Source organism: Giraffa tippelskirchi, chromosome 1 (assembly GCF_054371585.1).
Source record: "Giraffa tippelskirchi isolate mGirTip1 chromosome 1, T2T-mGirTip1v1.2.pri, whole genome shotgun sequence".
Classification (NCBI taxonomy): domain Eukaryota; kingdom Metazoa; phylum Chordata; class Mammalia; order Artiodactyla; family Giraffidae; genus Giraffa; species Giraffa tippelskirchi.
Window position 1 is genome coordinate 155212345 of NC_137275.1, and position 17050 is coordinate 155229394.

The window sequence follows — 17050 nt, forward strand, 5'->3', positions numbered from 1 at the left end:
GTGAAAGAGGAAAGTGAAAAAGTTGGCTTAAAGCACAACATTCAGAAGACTAAGATCATGGCATCCTGTCCTGTCACTTCATGGCAAATAGATGGGAAACAGTGGAAACAGTGGCTGACTTAATTTTTCTGGGCTCCAAGATCACTGCAGATGGTGACTGCAGCCATGAAATTAAAAGACGCTTACTCCTTGGAAGGAAAGTTATGACCAACCTAGACAGCATATTAAAAAGCAGAGACATTACTCTGCCAACAAAGGTCCATCTAGTCAAGGCTGTGGTTTTTCCAGTGGTCATGTATGGATGTAAGAGTTGGACGATGAAGAAAGCTGAGCGCCGAAGAATTGCTGCTTTTGCACTGTGGTGTTGGAGAAGACTCTTGAGAGTCCCTTGGACTGCAAGGAGATCCAACCAGTCCATCCTAAAGGAGATCAGTCCTGGGTGTTCATTGGAAGGACTGATGTTGAAGCTGAAACTGCAATACTTTGGCCACCTCATGCAAAGAGTTGACTCATTGGAAAAGACCCTTATGGTGGGAAGGATTGGGGGCAGGGGGAGAAGGGGATGACAGAGGATGAGATGGCTGGATGGCATCACCGACTTGATGAACATGAGTTTGGGTAAACTCAGGAGTTGGTGATGGACAGGGAGGCCTGGTGTGCTGAGATTCATGGGATCGCAAAGAGTTGGACACGACTGAGCGACTGAACTGAACTGATGTAAATAAAACAAATGGACATAATAGCTAAAACTTTATTACTTGTAGTGTATTTTAAAAGCAAGGTATATTTTAAATAGAAATTACTTTGATGCATTAAAACAAGATACTCTCTTGTTTTTTAATATAATGAAAAAGAGTAATGAATTAAGAATAATGGTTTCACATCCATTTAGCAATACCCGAAGATTAAAGGTTTTCCCTGATGGCTCAGAGGTAAAGAATCTGCCTGTCAATGCAGGGAGATCTGAGTTTGATTTCTGGGTTAGGGAGATCCCCTGGAGAAGGAAATGGGAACCTACTCCAGCATTCTTGCTGGCAAATCCCATGGACAGAGGATCCTTGCAGGCTACAGTTCATGGGGTTGCAAAGAGTCAAACACAACTTAGCGACTAGATAACAACAATGACAACAAAAGATTGAAGTAATATAATCTGTGTTCTGTTTTTTGGGTAAGAAGTTACTTGGTTACATATCTGTCTACATGTAAGATTGATCTATTTCTCAAATAGTTTTAAAATGTATTTTAGGAAGAATGGAACAAATAACAGACTCCAGCAGCATATTGAATAGACTTGTATTTTAGCTTTTCCATTACAAGTTTTCACTAGTGTTGTATAAAACTGGATAGAAGTTATCTCATGCAAGTATCACTTAAAGACATGAGATGCTTTTTCTAAAACTATTCTACTTTTCAAATCAGAATTATGTTTCTGTTTGTAAGGTAAAAAAATAGGTAGACAGGGAGATGAGGTTTCTCGTTTTCCCCTTCTCCATCTGTTCATTTCTTGTTGCATACTTCATTTTTATTTCCTGACGGAGAAAGAAACTATCAAAGTTAATAATGCCATTTGCCATTTTTGAGAGGAACTAATATTTATGTGTGCCTCAAATGTAAAGTTATTTGAAATCTTATAGAGATTCTACCAGGAGTAATTTGAAAAGTGAAATTACAGACACTCAGACTATTGACTTTTCTATGTATCAAAACTAAACATATGAGGAGTGATTAATGTATCCATATTGATAGGCTTTGTTTTACTCTTCTGTTCTTATAATCCAGTTATTTCACCAGAGTCATCATGTACTTACAGTCACCAGCTGTCTTCACACTAAGTCGTAGCCTAAGCCAAAAATGAGATGATTGAGTTATTACTATGTATGTATACATAATATCTCATAAACCTTCTTGAGTTTTTTTCTTTTTTTCCCAATTTATTGTCGTGAATACATGTTTGGGGCAAAATAGAATTATGACATTGTGTGCTGTGATGTGAAAGAGTATAATTTGAGTTAAGAGTTTATTTTATAAAAATAATTCTTTATATTTAGATTCAGATGTATATTGGGTGTGGTTAATGATATTCTGTTTAATTTAATGACATTGTTCTATTGCCCTTTTTAAATCTCAGCACTGTTTTCTATAGTTGAAATGAGGCTTTTGGTGCTGCATGTATTTAAGAATACATTTTCCATATCCCTCATTAATTAAGTGAATGCGGCCATTTCATAAACATTATACATATGACTTTATATGAATGTGTAAAAGTATCCTTGCCTTTCCCATCTATGAAATGTGGTGTGTCTTTGCTGTCAAGAGTTCCTATTTCTGTTATATCCCAAACAGGGATCTTCTAGTAGTTGGGAATGCAACACTTAAAGCTGTGACATGAAATAGCCATGTTTTTGCTTTTAACTACAGTGTTTCTGTTTGGACCTTTTTCAGTTATACACCTGACCATTTTTTGATATTTCACATTATATGAATTAGTTTGAAACACTGTAACAATTGTCCTGGCAGGGTGAGGGTCAGGGATGGGGAAGTGAGTGACCCAGAGGTTAAGTGGGTTTCTTTGTCTAACAGAGTGAATCTTTAGGGTCTAATTATTTGGGAGCCAGGATCTACATGGACCCAGGATTCCCACCTTATTGTTTCAGTTTACAACCCACACAATCTAGGCATTGTTTATAGCTGTGCTGTTCAGAGCTGTTGAAAAATGAAGCTATAGTCTGAGTTGTACAATGGGGCACCCACTATCCTCATGGGAATATTTAAACTTAAACTGAAATACAGGAAAGTGTTTTCTTCCCAGTTCCACTAGCTGTGTTTAATATGGTCAGTCATTAGCACAGATAAAGAATATTTCTATCTTACATAAGGTTTTATTGGATAGTGCTAAAGGAGATGGTGATTGCAGCCATGAAATTAAAAGACGCTTACTCCTTGGAAGGAAAGTTATGACGAACCTAGACAGCATATTAAAAAGCAGAGACATTACTTTGCCAACGAGGTCCGTCTAGTCAAGGCTATGGTTTTTCCAGTGGTCATGTATGGATGTGAGAGTTGGGCTATAAAGAAAGCTGAGTGCTGAAGAATTGCTGCTTTTGAACTGTGGTGTTGGAGAAGACTCTTGAGAGTCCCTTGGACTGCAAGGAGATCTAACCAGTCCATCCTAAAGGAGATCAGTCCTGGGCGTTCATTGGAAGGACTGATGTTGAAGCTGAAACTCCAATACTTTGGCTACCTCATGCGAAGAGTTGACTCATTGGAAAAGACCCTAATGCTATGAAGGATTGGGGGCAGGAGGAGGAGGGGGCGACAGAGGATGAGATGGTTGGATGGCATCACTGACTCGATGGACATGGGTTTGGGTAAACTCCGGGAGTTGGTGATGGACAGAGAGGCCTGACGTGCTGCAATTCATGGGGTCGCAAAGAGTCAGACACGACTGAGCGACTGAAGTGAACTGAAAGGATTCTTGTCCTAGACCATGAAAAAATACTTAAGGGACTATCTTCTGCTGGAAAATCCTCATGAATAAGTGAAGTGTTAAAGTTGATTTTTGTTTTTTGTTTTTGTTTCCTTGTGTTGTAACTGTGTACTGAGGGCACAGGAAATGCACAATGCACCATTCAGCTTCCTACTAGACTCACTACAAAGTTTGCTCCAGCCCTGCTTTTGTCTCATTAATCAGAGTTCCCTGGTAGCACATCCTCCTTAGATTTGTTTTTCCTCATATGATTGGAAATCTGTCCTAGTCAATTTATAGAGGCCTGATCTGCTTGAGAAGTTGATGAAAAGAAGTCACAGCATTTAGGGATTTCCTCCTTACCCCACTATCTCCCTGCTTTAATGGGCATATGCCCAGGTTAAATGCCATTACCATATTATTGCTTTTAAAATGTCTAGATTTGAAAGTATAGGGTTATTTTAAGACAGAAAGAAGCAAAATGTATAGGGATAAACAGTATCTAGTTTCTAGTGAAAGCAGCATTAAGTTCTTATGGAGGTTTAAAATACCTAATTATTTTCCCTCTGTCTCCCTCTTTTCAGAATAATGGTTTGCTTCTTTAGCTTTCTCCTAGATTGACCAGTATAATTTTTGAAAATAATTTTTAAGATTACAAACTCATATAGTTTGATGTGATGTGTTCCAGTTTATTGCAGTTGTTACTCATTTTGCCACTCAGATTTTCCTGCATTTGACTGTTGGAAGCCTCATCACCTTGGCTTCTCTTTTTGAATATAAGCTGGTAGTTCCTTAAGAGCCTATTCTGTAGCACAGGGAACTCTGCTCAGTGTTAATGTGGCAGCCAGGATGGGAGGGGAGTTTGGGCCAGAATGGATACATGTGTATGTATGGCTGAGTCCCTTTGCTGTTCACTTGAAATTTTCACAGCGTTTTGTTAATTGGCTATACTCTAGTCTAATATAAAAAGTTAAAACAAAGAAAAACCCTGGTAATGCCCGAAAGTCTCCTTGCTTGCTGGTGTGGCAAGGAGTTCCATGTTTATTTTGCACATTTTCTCCATAAAAACCTATAATCACCATTTCTCTAGGAACTTTTTAGATTTTTTTAAAAGCCTTTTTTTCTCTTTTGTTAACGTAGTCTATAGAAATACCAACAATACAGAAAGCTGAAAAAATCCTTAAGCATTTTATCAATTTGAATTTGAATATACTTATTACAGAAAAGGATTCTAATGTTAACTTGACGATAAAGGGTTAGATAGGTGTCAGCTAATGAGACCACTTGAAGCAGTAATTCAAGACTCAGGGCAAGTGTATTGTTCCATTTCAAATTAGATTGCACACACTGGCCCTCTGAGCTGTTAGTTTCTCTAACCACACATTGTACATAATGAAAAGAAAATGGAAATCAGCAAAATTATTGCTAACATCCTTGTGCTGTGAGCAGTAAGAAACCAGGGAGTTTTAAATATTTTTAATTTTATGTTCAGCTCATCTAGATGGTTCAGTTTTATCTGCCTGTCCCAGTTAATAAAAGACACAAAGGGCAGGGTACTTAAAAATCACAGAGTTAGTCTCTGCTGAGGGCTGTTGGACAAATACAGAATAATTTGTGATGTAAACTAGACCATGGTACTTCTAGTATCTCCAACCCCCCTTTCTTGCAGAGTTCTTGGTTACACTTTCTTTAGGCTAATTGAAAGTACTTGTAACATTGATTCATCTGCCTTATTTACACTCAACATGTTTCCTTAAAAATCTCTTGTCCAGGTACTTCCCTGGGGGTCCAGTGGGTAAGACTTTGCCTTCTGGTGCAGGTTTGATCCCTGGTGGAGGAGCTAAGATCCCACATTTTAGCCTCCGTGCCAAAAAAAAAAAAACTTAAATGATGTTGTAACAAATTCAATAAAGACTTTAAGAAGGGCCTACATTAAAAAAAAAAAAATCTAAAATAGGTAAGATCTTTTGCCCATTTTTTGTACCAGAATTTAAATTCCATCTTACTGATACAGAAGCCAGCATTTTCCTTTTGGCAAAGTTTCTGTCATAAACAAGATACAGAAGAGAGATTGGCCAGAATGAACCTCTAGAACTGGTTTTATCTTCACACCTCTGATCTCCTCTTGTCATATCGCGGCCAAGGGCATAGCCTATTTAAGTAAAAATAGGTCTGTTCATATCTACGTCTATTTCTAGATCCTATCGCTGTGTCAAGTCCAGAGGTAACATTTGTAGTTTCATTGGGAAGAATTTAGTCTTCTTATGGCCCTTTAGTTAAGCAGGGGGAAAACCAAATCACCTCTTTCCTGAGAGAGCCTTTCATACATCTCCATCTCTGAGACTGCACGGAGGCATTATGTAGCAGTTGGTTCTGATACGCTTGCACAGACACAAATTGAGTCTGACAGGACTGATGTCTCCTGGACTTGCTGCCATTTGAAATGCTGGCGTGAGGATGGGAGTGGTGAAAGGGGGGCAGGAGAAGAGCTGATTCCTTTAGCACTTCTTCTATGAAGTTTGGAGAATTTTAACATTTGATAGCTGTGAACTGCTTGATAAGTTGTTTTCCAAATGAGATTGATAACAATAGCTGATTTGGAGCAGCTGGCTAGCTTTTGGTTTCAAGGACGTGCATTTCAATGTACAATTTGATTCTTCATGCCACCCACAAATCTGTTGAAAAGGAAAAAAAAAAGGCTATCTAGTGAAATGGTACTTAGAATGATTCACTCCTTTTCTTTTAGTTTTGTATTTCTTGCATTCACACCATTCACTGAAAAAGATAATGTCTTTTTAGAAAAAAATGTATTCTCATGCTCAGTTTTATAGAAGACACACTATGGTATCTGTATTGCAATTCTTTTTTAAAGTACAAGTTATTTTAAGTTTTTAGGTTATTTCTGGGTATCTCTAGCATTTTGTCACAAGTTTTGTATGTGTTTCTACATATTCCAACATGCAAAACTTAGATGTATACCATTTCATGGGCAAACACGTTCTGATTGTCTTTCTCAAGTTACTCTCACAGTGAAAGAGAAAGCAATAACGTTAAAAATGCCTTCTTTCTATTAAGAGCCTACTCTGTATAAAATGTTGTGCTCAATTTACTGAAGGTTCTGTAGGAACTATTATTTATTACCTAAAGAATCATACTTCAAATTGTTGCTTGGAGCCCCTCAGTCATCACTTCCAGTTTTTCTATTCCCACCAGGACCACCATCACTCTTATGGTCTGTGTTACTTCTTACTTGTGACTCTTGATAATAGTGTTCTGTAAATCATCCCACATTCAGCTGTCACTTAATCTTTTCAAAGCTTCATTCTATATTGTTCTTTTCCAAAACATTAAATAATCCCTTTTGTGGTTTGCTGCAAAAAGGCTGGTTGACTTAGGTTGGTATCCAAGGCTCTCCATGATCTGTTCTTTTTTAAGCCTGAGCCATTGTTTTCTGCCTCATCCTCTTTTGGTTTCCTAATGGATCCATCACACCAATCCTGTAGTGTCAGTGTGGACCTGGGATTAGCTGCTTCATCATCTTTCAAAAACTCATTAGAAATGCAGGTCCTTGGACCTCCACCACAGACCTGCTACATCACAAACTCTGGTGGGAGGGTGCCTTGGTGTAAGCATGCCAGGTGGTTCTGATGCATATAGATATTTGGGAAGTCCTGATCTAGGCCAGCCAGGTGACTCACCTTTGCCAGAGTTCCTTTTTCACTGCCCTGCCTTTGCTTAGAATTCCTGGAATGCCTTGCCTTTCTTTTGGTAAAATCTTGCCAGTACTCCAGGGTCCAGTTGGAGACACCGCTTTTTCCATGATGTCATTCCTGCTCCCTGTATTCCATGGCGTTATTTGGCTTTCCTCCCTGGCACTAATCACATATTAACTTGTACTCATGATCCAATGTACCTAGCTTATTTTCCCTCCTAAACTGGGAAATCACAGAGGGTAGAATCTGACTCATTTGTGTATCTCGAGATGCACAAATGAGTAGCAGTTCTGATGTTTTGCATGCAGTAGGCTCTGTAAAAGCAGTCTGTGGCTTATTGATTTTACATAGAAGATTGAGAAAACTAAGCCTATGCCCAGGAGGCATATAAACATCCTGTTAAATCAAAGTGGCTTATGCTAGCTATTGTTTTGACTTATTGAAGCCAAACTAGACCTAAATGTGATGTGTCTTTAGGGAAGAAGCCAAATGTGCTGGTGTAAAACATTCTAACCTCTACTATTTAGCTGGAGAAGTTGAATTAACACTGTCATTTCACCTGGTGCCAAGAAAGCAACTTCCATTATTCTGCCAATAATAGACTTTTATCCTGCACGGTGGAGCGTCTCTTAAATCTTACACATAGCGTTGATGTGCTTTCTTGCATCGATGTATTCATGTAATATTTCCTAAGAAGTGATAGGTTCTTCTCATAAAGCATTGCCCAAAAGGTGGCCTGAGCAGAGAGTAAAATTCAAAATGGTTGGCTTCAAGATGACCTGAACATGGGAATAAGATAAGCTTGGGCTGCCTCATTTCACAAACCAGGTTGTTTGCTTCCTAATACAAAGGCATCACGGTTACAGTTTATGGGCTATATGCAGTGGTTTGCATCTCTCATGGTGGTTGTGATGGGACAAGGTGAAAAGAGTGAGGAGTCTAAGTGTCTTTGTCTTTCTTCCCTTTCTTCTCTCTACCGCTCTCCTCACAGGCTCTGAAAGTGTTCCAGCTGAAATTTCAGATCAGCCTGACTTGCTGCGGCTTCTGAGGCAGTGATTCCAAGCTGCCAGTGTGTGCTGGTGCCAAGCTGCAGGATGGTGCACATAGCCAGGCCATTGCTGCTGCTCCTTGCCTTCTTCCTCCACGCGGATGCTGAGAGTAAGCCATCCTCCCCTTCCCTGGGGGGCTGGGACCATAATGAGTGGTTTTGTTTGCAGTTGGCACCATGCTCAGGGCTGCTGAATATGTTTCCTTTGGAAGTAAATCCTGAGACACTGTGGGATCCTCCTTGGCTACCAGCCAGCCTTTCAGAGAGATTATTGATGTGACTTCCTTACCATTTCCTCTCTCACTTAATGCCCTTTTTCTTGTGCATCTAACTGCTCCTACTGTTTTGGCTTTTTTTGTGTGTGTTTTTTGATACTCTTACCAGCCCAGTGGCAAAAGACACTATGAGACCAATGATAGAACACAACGGGATTAACCAGTTGTTGGTGCCAATAAGTAAACATTGCTCAGACCCATTAGAAATTTCTTTAGTTTTGTGGCTATTTCTATGTTTAGAAAAATGCACAATGTCACATTGAGCCCAATTAAACTTCCAAGCCCTTGTAGCTGTCATAGCAGCTGTTCTAATGTACCGTTTCCGACAGCTGTCGTGGAGTACAGTATTCAAACAAATCAAGCAGAACTGACAACTTTGTGGCTGGATGAAGAATGTGGAAGTGTGAGGAGAATTCTGTGGCATACAGACCCCAAAGTTTGGATTATGGGACTCAATTTGTGAAGCCAAGATTGTGGTCAGTTAGCTTACCAGTTAATGAGAAGATCATATCTCCTTTGTAATTCAGAAGTCATTAGGCCTACCTTGTTTATTTTTCTTTCTCCATCTGTCCTTTGGCTTTTGGGGAAGAGACAGTACTGGAAAAAGGCATGTCTGGCTTGCATTCACCGACATGTCTGGTTCTTGGTAGTGGTTTAGCTCTTATGAGAGTTGACCATTCTCTTTGGAGGCCCCTTGGTACTATCAAAGTGTGTAACATCTGCAGTCGTTAACTTTTCCTTACACCGACTATTTCAGATTAAACTTGATTCATGTTAAAGATGTTTCAAAGACAGCGATCCTGTGTCATGTTGGCCCTTATCTATTAATTGCATTTCAACAAGAATTTCCTCAATAGCAGCCAATTTTTTTTGTTTAAATAGGGGCTCTAGTTTTTAAAGAGAGCTTTCCAGGAGTGAAAGGAATATTGTTAATAACAGGATACATATGGAACATACATGTTTTAAGCACAACATTCTCTGGTTAATAATGTATATAGTCTCCTAATTAGCACTTGGGAGTGCTGGTTTAAGGTGAAGCCAAGGAATTTCTAGTACAATGCCAGCAAATAATTAACTGGGAAAAGACCCAAATGAAAGACGCTTGTGTTATTGTAAAGCTGTTTATGTCAAAACCTATTTTAACATTGAAATCTAAATTTAGTGTATTAAAGAAATAAGGCATATGGCTTTATTTCTCTGTTGTGGCTAGAGTGAAAAAATAAGTTGTTCTACAGTTGTTAATTTTTGGCAAAAGCATATTAAGACCGTGGGAATTCACTTTAATATCAGATCTCAGAGATTTTCTTTAAGTTACTACACCTAATTATCATATATCCGTGAAGTTATTGTTCCAGATAAGTAAGCATATTCTTCTACTGAAAAGCTTTGCTTTTGCTTAATTCTCTGGTGAAAAGTGGCAGATGGATATCAAGCATTGAAGAACAAGTGCTTTTAAAATTTAAAATTTTCTTGAGCCTATTATACAGAGTGAAGTAAGCCAGAAAGAAAAACACCAATACAGTATACTAACACATATATATGGTATTTAGTCAATCGGTAAAGATAACCCTGTATGTGAGACATCAAAAGAGACACAGATAAATAGAACAGTATTATGGACTCTATGGAAGAGGGCGAGGGTGGGATGATATGGGAGAATGGCATGGAAGCATGTAAACTGTCATATGTGAAACGAATTGCCAGTCCAGGTTCGATGCATGATACAGGGCGCTCGGGGCTGGAGCACTGGGATGACCCGGAGGGATGGGATGGGGAGGGAGGTGGGAGGGGGGTTCTGGAAGGGGAAAACATGTACACCCATGGTGGATTCATGTCAGTGTATGGCAAAACCAATAAAAAAAATAGTAATTAAAAAAAAAAGACAATCTACTATTCCTCCTCTTGTTCTACCTCTTCTCTTTCTCTTCCACTCTTTCCTCACACTTCTTATCCAGTAGAGTCTTAAGCAAGAAATAACAAAGGCCTGAATAAGTGGTTATTCGTTAAATTATGATATTTACCATGTTATATATTTATGTGATACCAGTTTTCAACCTCAAGATGTAATCTGGAAAATAATCCTTTCTCGCTTACTCTTCCCTTTGCACTACAAGGAGGAGCAGGCTTCTTCTTTGCCAAATTAATTTTGTTTAGTGTTCTGCGTCTCCTCAACCTTACTTTAGGATATTTTCCCTTTAATACATTCTTTTGCCATTGTTGAACAGCATACGTAACCTGAGTATTCCTGGGGAAACGAAGAATCAGCCATTTTTTTTTTTTTTTTTTAAGGTACATTGTAAAAGTAGAAAGAACATCCCCTAGTAATCTCCTGGAGGATATTCATGGTGCATGTAAACACATATAGAGCCTGAGATATAATTTTAGCCACTAAGAATGAAGAATGTTTAAAGAACAGTGGATAAAATAGTATTTAAACTGTAAGCCATTAAATTGTGCCATTAGCATCACTTAAGACACCGAAAAAAATCAAGGCAGAAGTTACAATGAAGAAAAAATTGATTCTTCTCCATCATATAAAGATGATATTTCTCAGGCTTGTATTACCTGGGTCACTGATTTGTTTCTCTATGATTTCTTTAGAACATCTAGCTATATTTTTTTCCCCTCTTTCCTATCTGTATTTTATATTTGTACAAGGGATTGGGAGTTATATTTCAAAATTTAATAGTAGCTTGTCAAAGCCATTCAGTGAGTATGGAATAATTCTTTTAATATTATTCTCTTTTGAAGAAGGGATGATATGACAGGTTGGGAGTGGAAAGAAGCCACTCTGGTGAACTGTGTTAACTCTCTGTGTTCAACTCCCTCCCTTTAGAAATGATTAATTCCAAAGAGCCATGAAGTTAGGCTTATAATCGATTGTGTGGAACACCATAGCAAAGTGCTGGTGTGATGTTGCATTTAGTAGAAGAGCTCTCAGGAGCCTTGATTCAAACCCAGGTTGAAAAATTGTGATAATATCCCCTTAGCAGAAATTTATAGTTTTTGCAGTGCCTATTTAAAGTGCCTGATCAATCTTCACTATTATTTTAAAAGACCTGACGTGTGCATGGATCCTATTTCTTTTTGTCTTATGTGTGTAACACTTGAAATATTGTCACTTATTGCTTCTTGAATGCACACACACGTGGTAGAGCTGTGGTCTCAGGGAAGAGTCCAGTGGGACTTCTCTCTCAGTATTAGGAGTAGCCCTTCCTCATGCCAGGCTGACCAGTTTTCTGTCGTGGTTTGACTGAGATCAGTTTGGTGTTAATATACATGCAAATTCTAGATGAATTTAGAATATATTATATTAATATAATCCTGGGGTAAATATCTTTCTATTGACTCAGTTTTCATAATAGTTTCTGATAATTTTATTTAGTATTAGTTTGCTATTTCCCAGTCATTTTGTTTGTTTGTCTTTTAAACTAAATGCAGACCAAGAATCTGCTGTTAGATCTTCTTTTATAAAACTGATTTCACTACAATGAAATCATTTACATTCTAGACCTGAATTTATGCTTTTTGGCCACTGTCATTGGACCTGAGTGTTACTGGATCTTTATTATAAACACAACTGTCGACAGATGAATTCCTAAAATGGTTTAGTTCATCCTTTTCCTGCTGCTTTTTGCCACTTTGCTGTCTCAGATGGTGAACACACCCTCATTTTCCTTCTTGCTGTTAATCAACCTCTGTGTAGTCCCCATCAACTTGCAGTACTTCTGTCCTATATGAAAGCAACTAGGTTTCTTTTATCCCCACTCTGGTAGTATATCTCTCTGTCCAGTGTAACTGCATTATTTCTTTGTCATTAGAGAATAGACTGACATCAGTATTGTAAGATGACCATTTTCTCCTTGCTTGTTTTCTGATGGGCAGCATAGGGTGGTACTCAGTAAAGTAAGCTCTGAAACGAGAGTATGGTTTTAAATTCTGGCTGTCCTTTTGTAACCTGGAGCATGATGCCTTGTACTCTTTGTCTCAGTTTCCTATCTTAAAAATGTGGATGATGAGTGATGATGGTGATGGCATAGTATAGTGCCTTCTCTTGGGTTTATTGAGGATGAAATGAATTAATGTAAAACACAAATCAGCAGATAACACACAGTAGATACTTAATAAGTGTTATCTATTATTATTCAAAAACATTCAGCTAACATTTTGTATTGAGCACTTGTATTTAGGTACTGTGCTAAAATTATTTAAATTTGATCTACAGATTATCAAAATTTGGATGATTGATAAACCAGATAAACCAGATTTTCCTGTAGTGTGTTAAAGTCCCCCAGCTTGCTTCTCTGTAAAAAAAAAAAAAAATCCTGTACATAGGAGACTCTTATAAACTCTGTTCCAGGAGTTAATCTGAAGATCAACAGGAAAAAATTTGAAGCATATCTGGTTTTTCAAGCTTAAGATATTACCAATTTAAAATTAATTTGGCTTGGGTCTAATGAATAATGGAAAGTGTTTCCATCTTCCTGTTTTGTTGCTTCCTGTAATGAATTTTCTTGAGTTGCTCAGGAGGAGGAGCTGGAGATATTTACTGTAACCAAATACAGGAATATATGGGCCCCTGGTCTGGAAAGCTAGAGATGGAAGTAAGCATAGTAATGAAGAGAGTAAGTGGCTTTTGATATGGCCAGAAATTATTCTTCAGGAAAAAAAACTGAAAAATAGGAAAATGATTAGTTTGAAGGGCAGGGCAAATGATTCCTTTTGCATTTTGCAGAAATTACTTCTGCAAAGAAGCCTAACTCAAGTAGTTAGATCACCAAAATGAAGTTAGGAATGGAAAGACTATCTTTTTTCTGTCATCAAAACGTGTTCCTTCCAGTAGTCTAGGCCATTTCACTGAGAGCGTTCATAGCTTGTATGTATAATATATGTATATGTGCTTGCGTGTATTTAGATCACAAACCATTTAATCATCTATTAAAATGTATTAATTGCTAGGGATGATGAAAATGTTCTAAAATTAGATTGGGGTGCTGGTACTAATTGGATATACAGGTACAAAATACCATTGAAGTGGGACACTTGGATGGGTGATCTGTATGTCTGTGAATTGTATTCTAATAAAGCTATTTGAAAAACAAAAGGTAAACTGCTGCTTAGCACGGCTTTCTGGTTAGATTCCCTTTGGTGTATGTCACCTGAATGAAAAGTGTACTGGTTCCTTGGGCCAGTTACAATAGACATGCTCATTGAAGAGAGCAGGAAGAAAGCCAGTTCATTTCGCATGCTTATCAATGCCTTCCTTGTTTTCCTTTTCTCTGAATTTGCAGAGGTGTGGCAAAATGCAAAAAACCTTACTGCTCCCTCCTCCTTCCTCCCCTCACAGTAAAGTAGCTAAATTAGCACCGTCCAGCTGTCTGCAGCAAGAAAAGTATTCCAACTATTTCACTTATCCTTTGCAGAGTTTTCTGTAGCTTTCTCAATTAATTGCTCCCAGCAGAGCTGTACCTACCTAGTAAAAGGTTAAAAATATGTCACACAATCAACAAATGTGTATACTTCAAAGCATTTTATTGTGTATAGAGGGACTTGCTTTATTTTTAGTCCAAGATAGGACATATTTGTTATCTCTGATCTCTACTTGTGATGAGGCCCTTAAGCTTGACAGATGGAACAATATCTGAAATATTTGTGAATTGCTTCTTATTACTGCTCATAGCCTGGTGATATTTGACTATACCGTTCTATGATTCCTTAATTTCTTTCCCAGGACATTCTTAGTCTCTTTAATTTTTATCACGTAGTTACTATTTACCTGATTCGTTTCAAATAAGTTCGACCCGTTTGGGAGCCTCCACTCTTCTGCCTTTGTTGTCCTGCTTCAGTAAGTTCAGAGAATTCCCAACCAGTGTCTATCTTGAAATAAAGAATCAGAATTACTGGTGCTTTGGTGGAAATTGATTCTCTTACCTAGAATTTTGCTTTTTCTCTTTTCCTCAGCTTACTTTAGATTTATTTATTCATTCGCGATGCAGTGTGTGTGTGTGAGAGAAAAGAGAGCACTAGCCAGTGAGCATGTGCTCCGTGGAAGGCTTTGTGTATAATGGAGGGGATACAAAGATTTAAAGAAGTGTGGTTCCACATCAACTTGTAATCTTCCTTTAGATTTCATAGCTCACTTTTCAAAACTCTCAAGCAGTGCTCCCAGGCTTTATCTCCAGGCAGGAAGTCGCACTTAAGAATATAGACTTGGAAGCCGAGCGTGCTTAGTTGCTCAGTCATGTCCAACTCTGCGACCCTATGGACTATACAGTTCATGGAATTCTCTAGGCCAGAATACTGGAGTAGGCAGCCTTTCCCTTCTCCAGGGGATCTTCCCAATTCAGAGATTGAACCCAGGTCTCCTGCAGGCAGATTATTTACCAGCTGAGCCACAGGGGAAGTCCTGTGTTCAAATCTTGCGTCTGCTGTATAGGTGTTCTGACCATGTGCAAGGTACAAGTCTGTATGCCATTTTCACATCTGTAAAATGAAGATGAAAAGTGGCATACATTTGATATGGATATCGTAAGCATTAAATAGATAACTGCTTATAAAGTATTTTGAAGAATAGGATTAAATATTCACTAAATGTTAGTTGCTATTATGCTTTTTTCTCATCGATTTGCATCATTTCCAAATTAGAAGCATATGTGTGTATATATAAACATTTAGATCAATATTTAGAACATTGATGATCCCATTAACGTCATAATTTGAGCAGTATCTTTTGAAACTGTAAATATGTATCATTATATATACAGTTTTGCCACCAAAGGGCATTGACTGATTGGTACATTCATGTATTTAATACTCCCTTTAATAATTATTTATTGGAAATATTTCCTGTGTCAAGTATTGAGGTAACTACTGGCTAAACAATGATGAGGTAAAGAGATAGGATCCTTACCCCATAGAGGGATGATTAATCTCAAAATTTTTACAAGTTCGGTGATAAATATTATGAGGCACGCAAATAAGGAAGTTAGTGTCTCAGCTATTCAGAAGAGTGATAAAAAGGTTTCTGAAGCAGTGATTTATTTTTTTGCTTATTGTGAAATAATTTTAGACTTGAAAGAAATTAAAATTGTGCAGTATTTCCCATGTAGACTTCACACATATTTCCCCAATAATGATGTGTAACATAATTGCAGTACATTATCAAAATCAGAAAGTCAATATTAGCACAATACTATTAACTAAAGATTTTACTAGTTTTCACATCAATTTATTTTTTTTAAAGGTGTAGTTCTATTAAAGAAGATCAAATGCATAGCTCTGAGGAAATGATTTTTGAGTTAGCACTTGATGGATAAATAGAAGTTAACTAAACTCCACCCTAAAGAGCTGTTAAAGTTCAAGAAACTTTTATAGGGCAAGACAGGGACAACCTACTGTATTCTGGGGACTTGAAAGAATGGATGTAACTGGATCCCAGGTGGTGAGAAGGAGGAAGTAATCAAATAAGAATATACAAGTAAGCAGGGCTATCTAATTCGAGGCTTTAGAACTTGTTCAGTGTCTCGGTTTTTATTCCGAGGACAGCTGGAGGAGTAACAGAAAGAGATGTGAAAAAACAGCAGTGTGGTGGTAGCAGGGATGGAAAAGTCTTTTGGAGCCAGGCCAGCAAAAGTGTCCTTGAGATCTTTTAAGAGTCTTGTTGAAAGTTAAAGACAAGATGGGAAGCAGGAGAGAAGAGTGATGGCAGTTAGGAAGACCAGATGGCCTTGAAACTGACAAAAAAAAAAGTTGATTTTACTGAGATACATTCTCCTAAAACTTGAACCAACAAGAGATTATCATAATTCTGAGGGAAAGAAAAAAGCTAATGAGGGACATGTAGTTCTTTATTTTTAGCATGTCCTTTTTCCCCAAAATACATCATTGCTCATATTTATAATTTCTCTTTTTGGTTGTTCAGACAATTTTATTTAAACTTATCTTTATATTAATGTATTTGTAAAAAAAAAAAAAGTACCTTGGAATCCAGAATCAGTTTAAAACTGTGAATGAACTTTAACCTCACTAGAAAAGGTATTTCAATTTAGTTTTTGTTCTCTAACGAAGTTTTTAAATTCACTTTACAATGTGATGGATTTTGTATAGTCACAACATAGTGTTCTGACAGTTCTTTTATATTACAGTTATTAAATGTGACGTTAAAATATACTAAGTACTTATATTTTCATATTTAAAAAGTAGTGCATAATACATTGCTTTTGGGCTATAAGTGTGGGAAGTACAACAGGCTGATTAAATACATTCCAGTAGTTTATTTTCTTAGTTTTTCCTTTGTTTGTTGTTTTGCTGAATTGCTTTCCTGTGGCTCAGCTGGTAAAGAATCAGCCTGCTATGCAGGAGACCTGGGTTCGATCCCTGGGTTGGGAACATCCCCTGGATAAGGGAAAGGCTACCTACTCCAGTATTCTGGCCTAGAGAATTCCATGGACTGTATAGTCCATGGTGTCGCAAAGAGTCGAACCTGACTGAGCGACTTTCACTTCACTTCACTTCATAAAGGAGTGAGAGAAAAATAAATTGTGGTTGT

General features: G+C 37.7%; 1 protein-coding gene across 15 annotated transcripts in view; it reads left to right on the plus strand.

Annotated features, from left to right (window-relative positions):
- The window catches only part of PTPRD (protein tyrosine phosphatase receptor type D), a 1686434-nt gene that overhangs the window by 1237349 nt on the left and 432035 nt on the right, over positions 1 to 17050 (plus strand). For all 15 annotated transcript variants that reach the window (XM_081500246.1, XM_081500327.1, XM_081500294.1 and 12 more), the window contains one exon: positions 8171 to 8337. In XM_081500246.1, the coding sequence (XP_081356372.1) occupies positions 8274 to 8337 (64 nt within the window). In that variant the 5' untranslated portion in view covers positions 8171 to 8273. The remainder of the gene's footprint in view (positions 1 to 8170; positions 8338 to 17050) is intronic.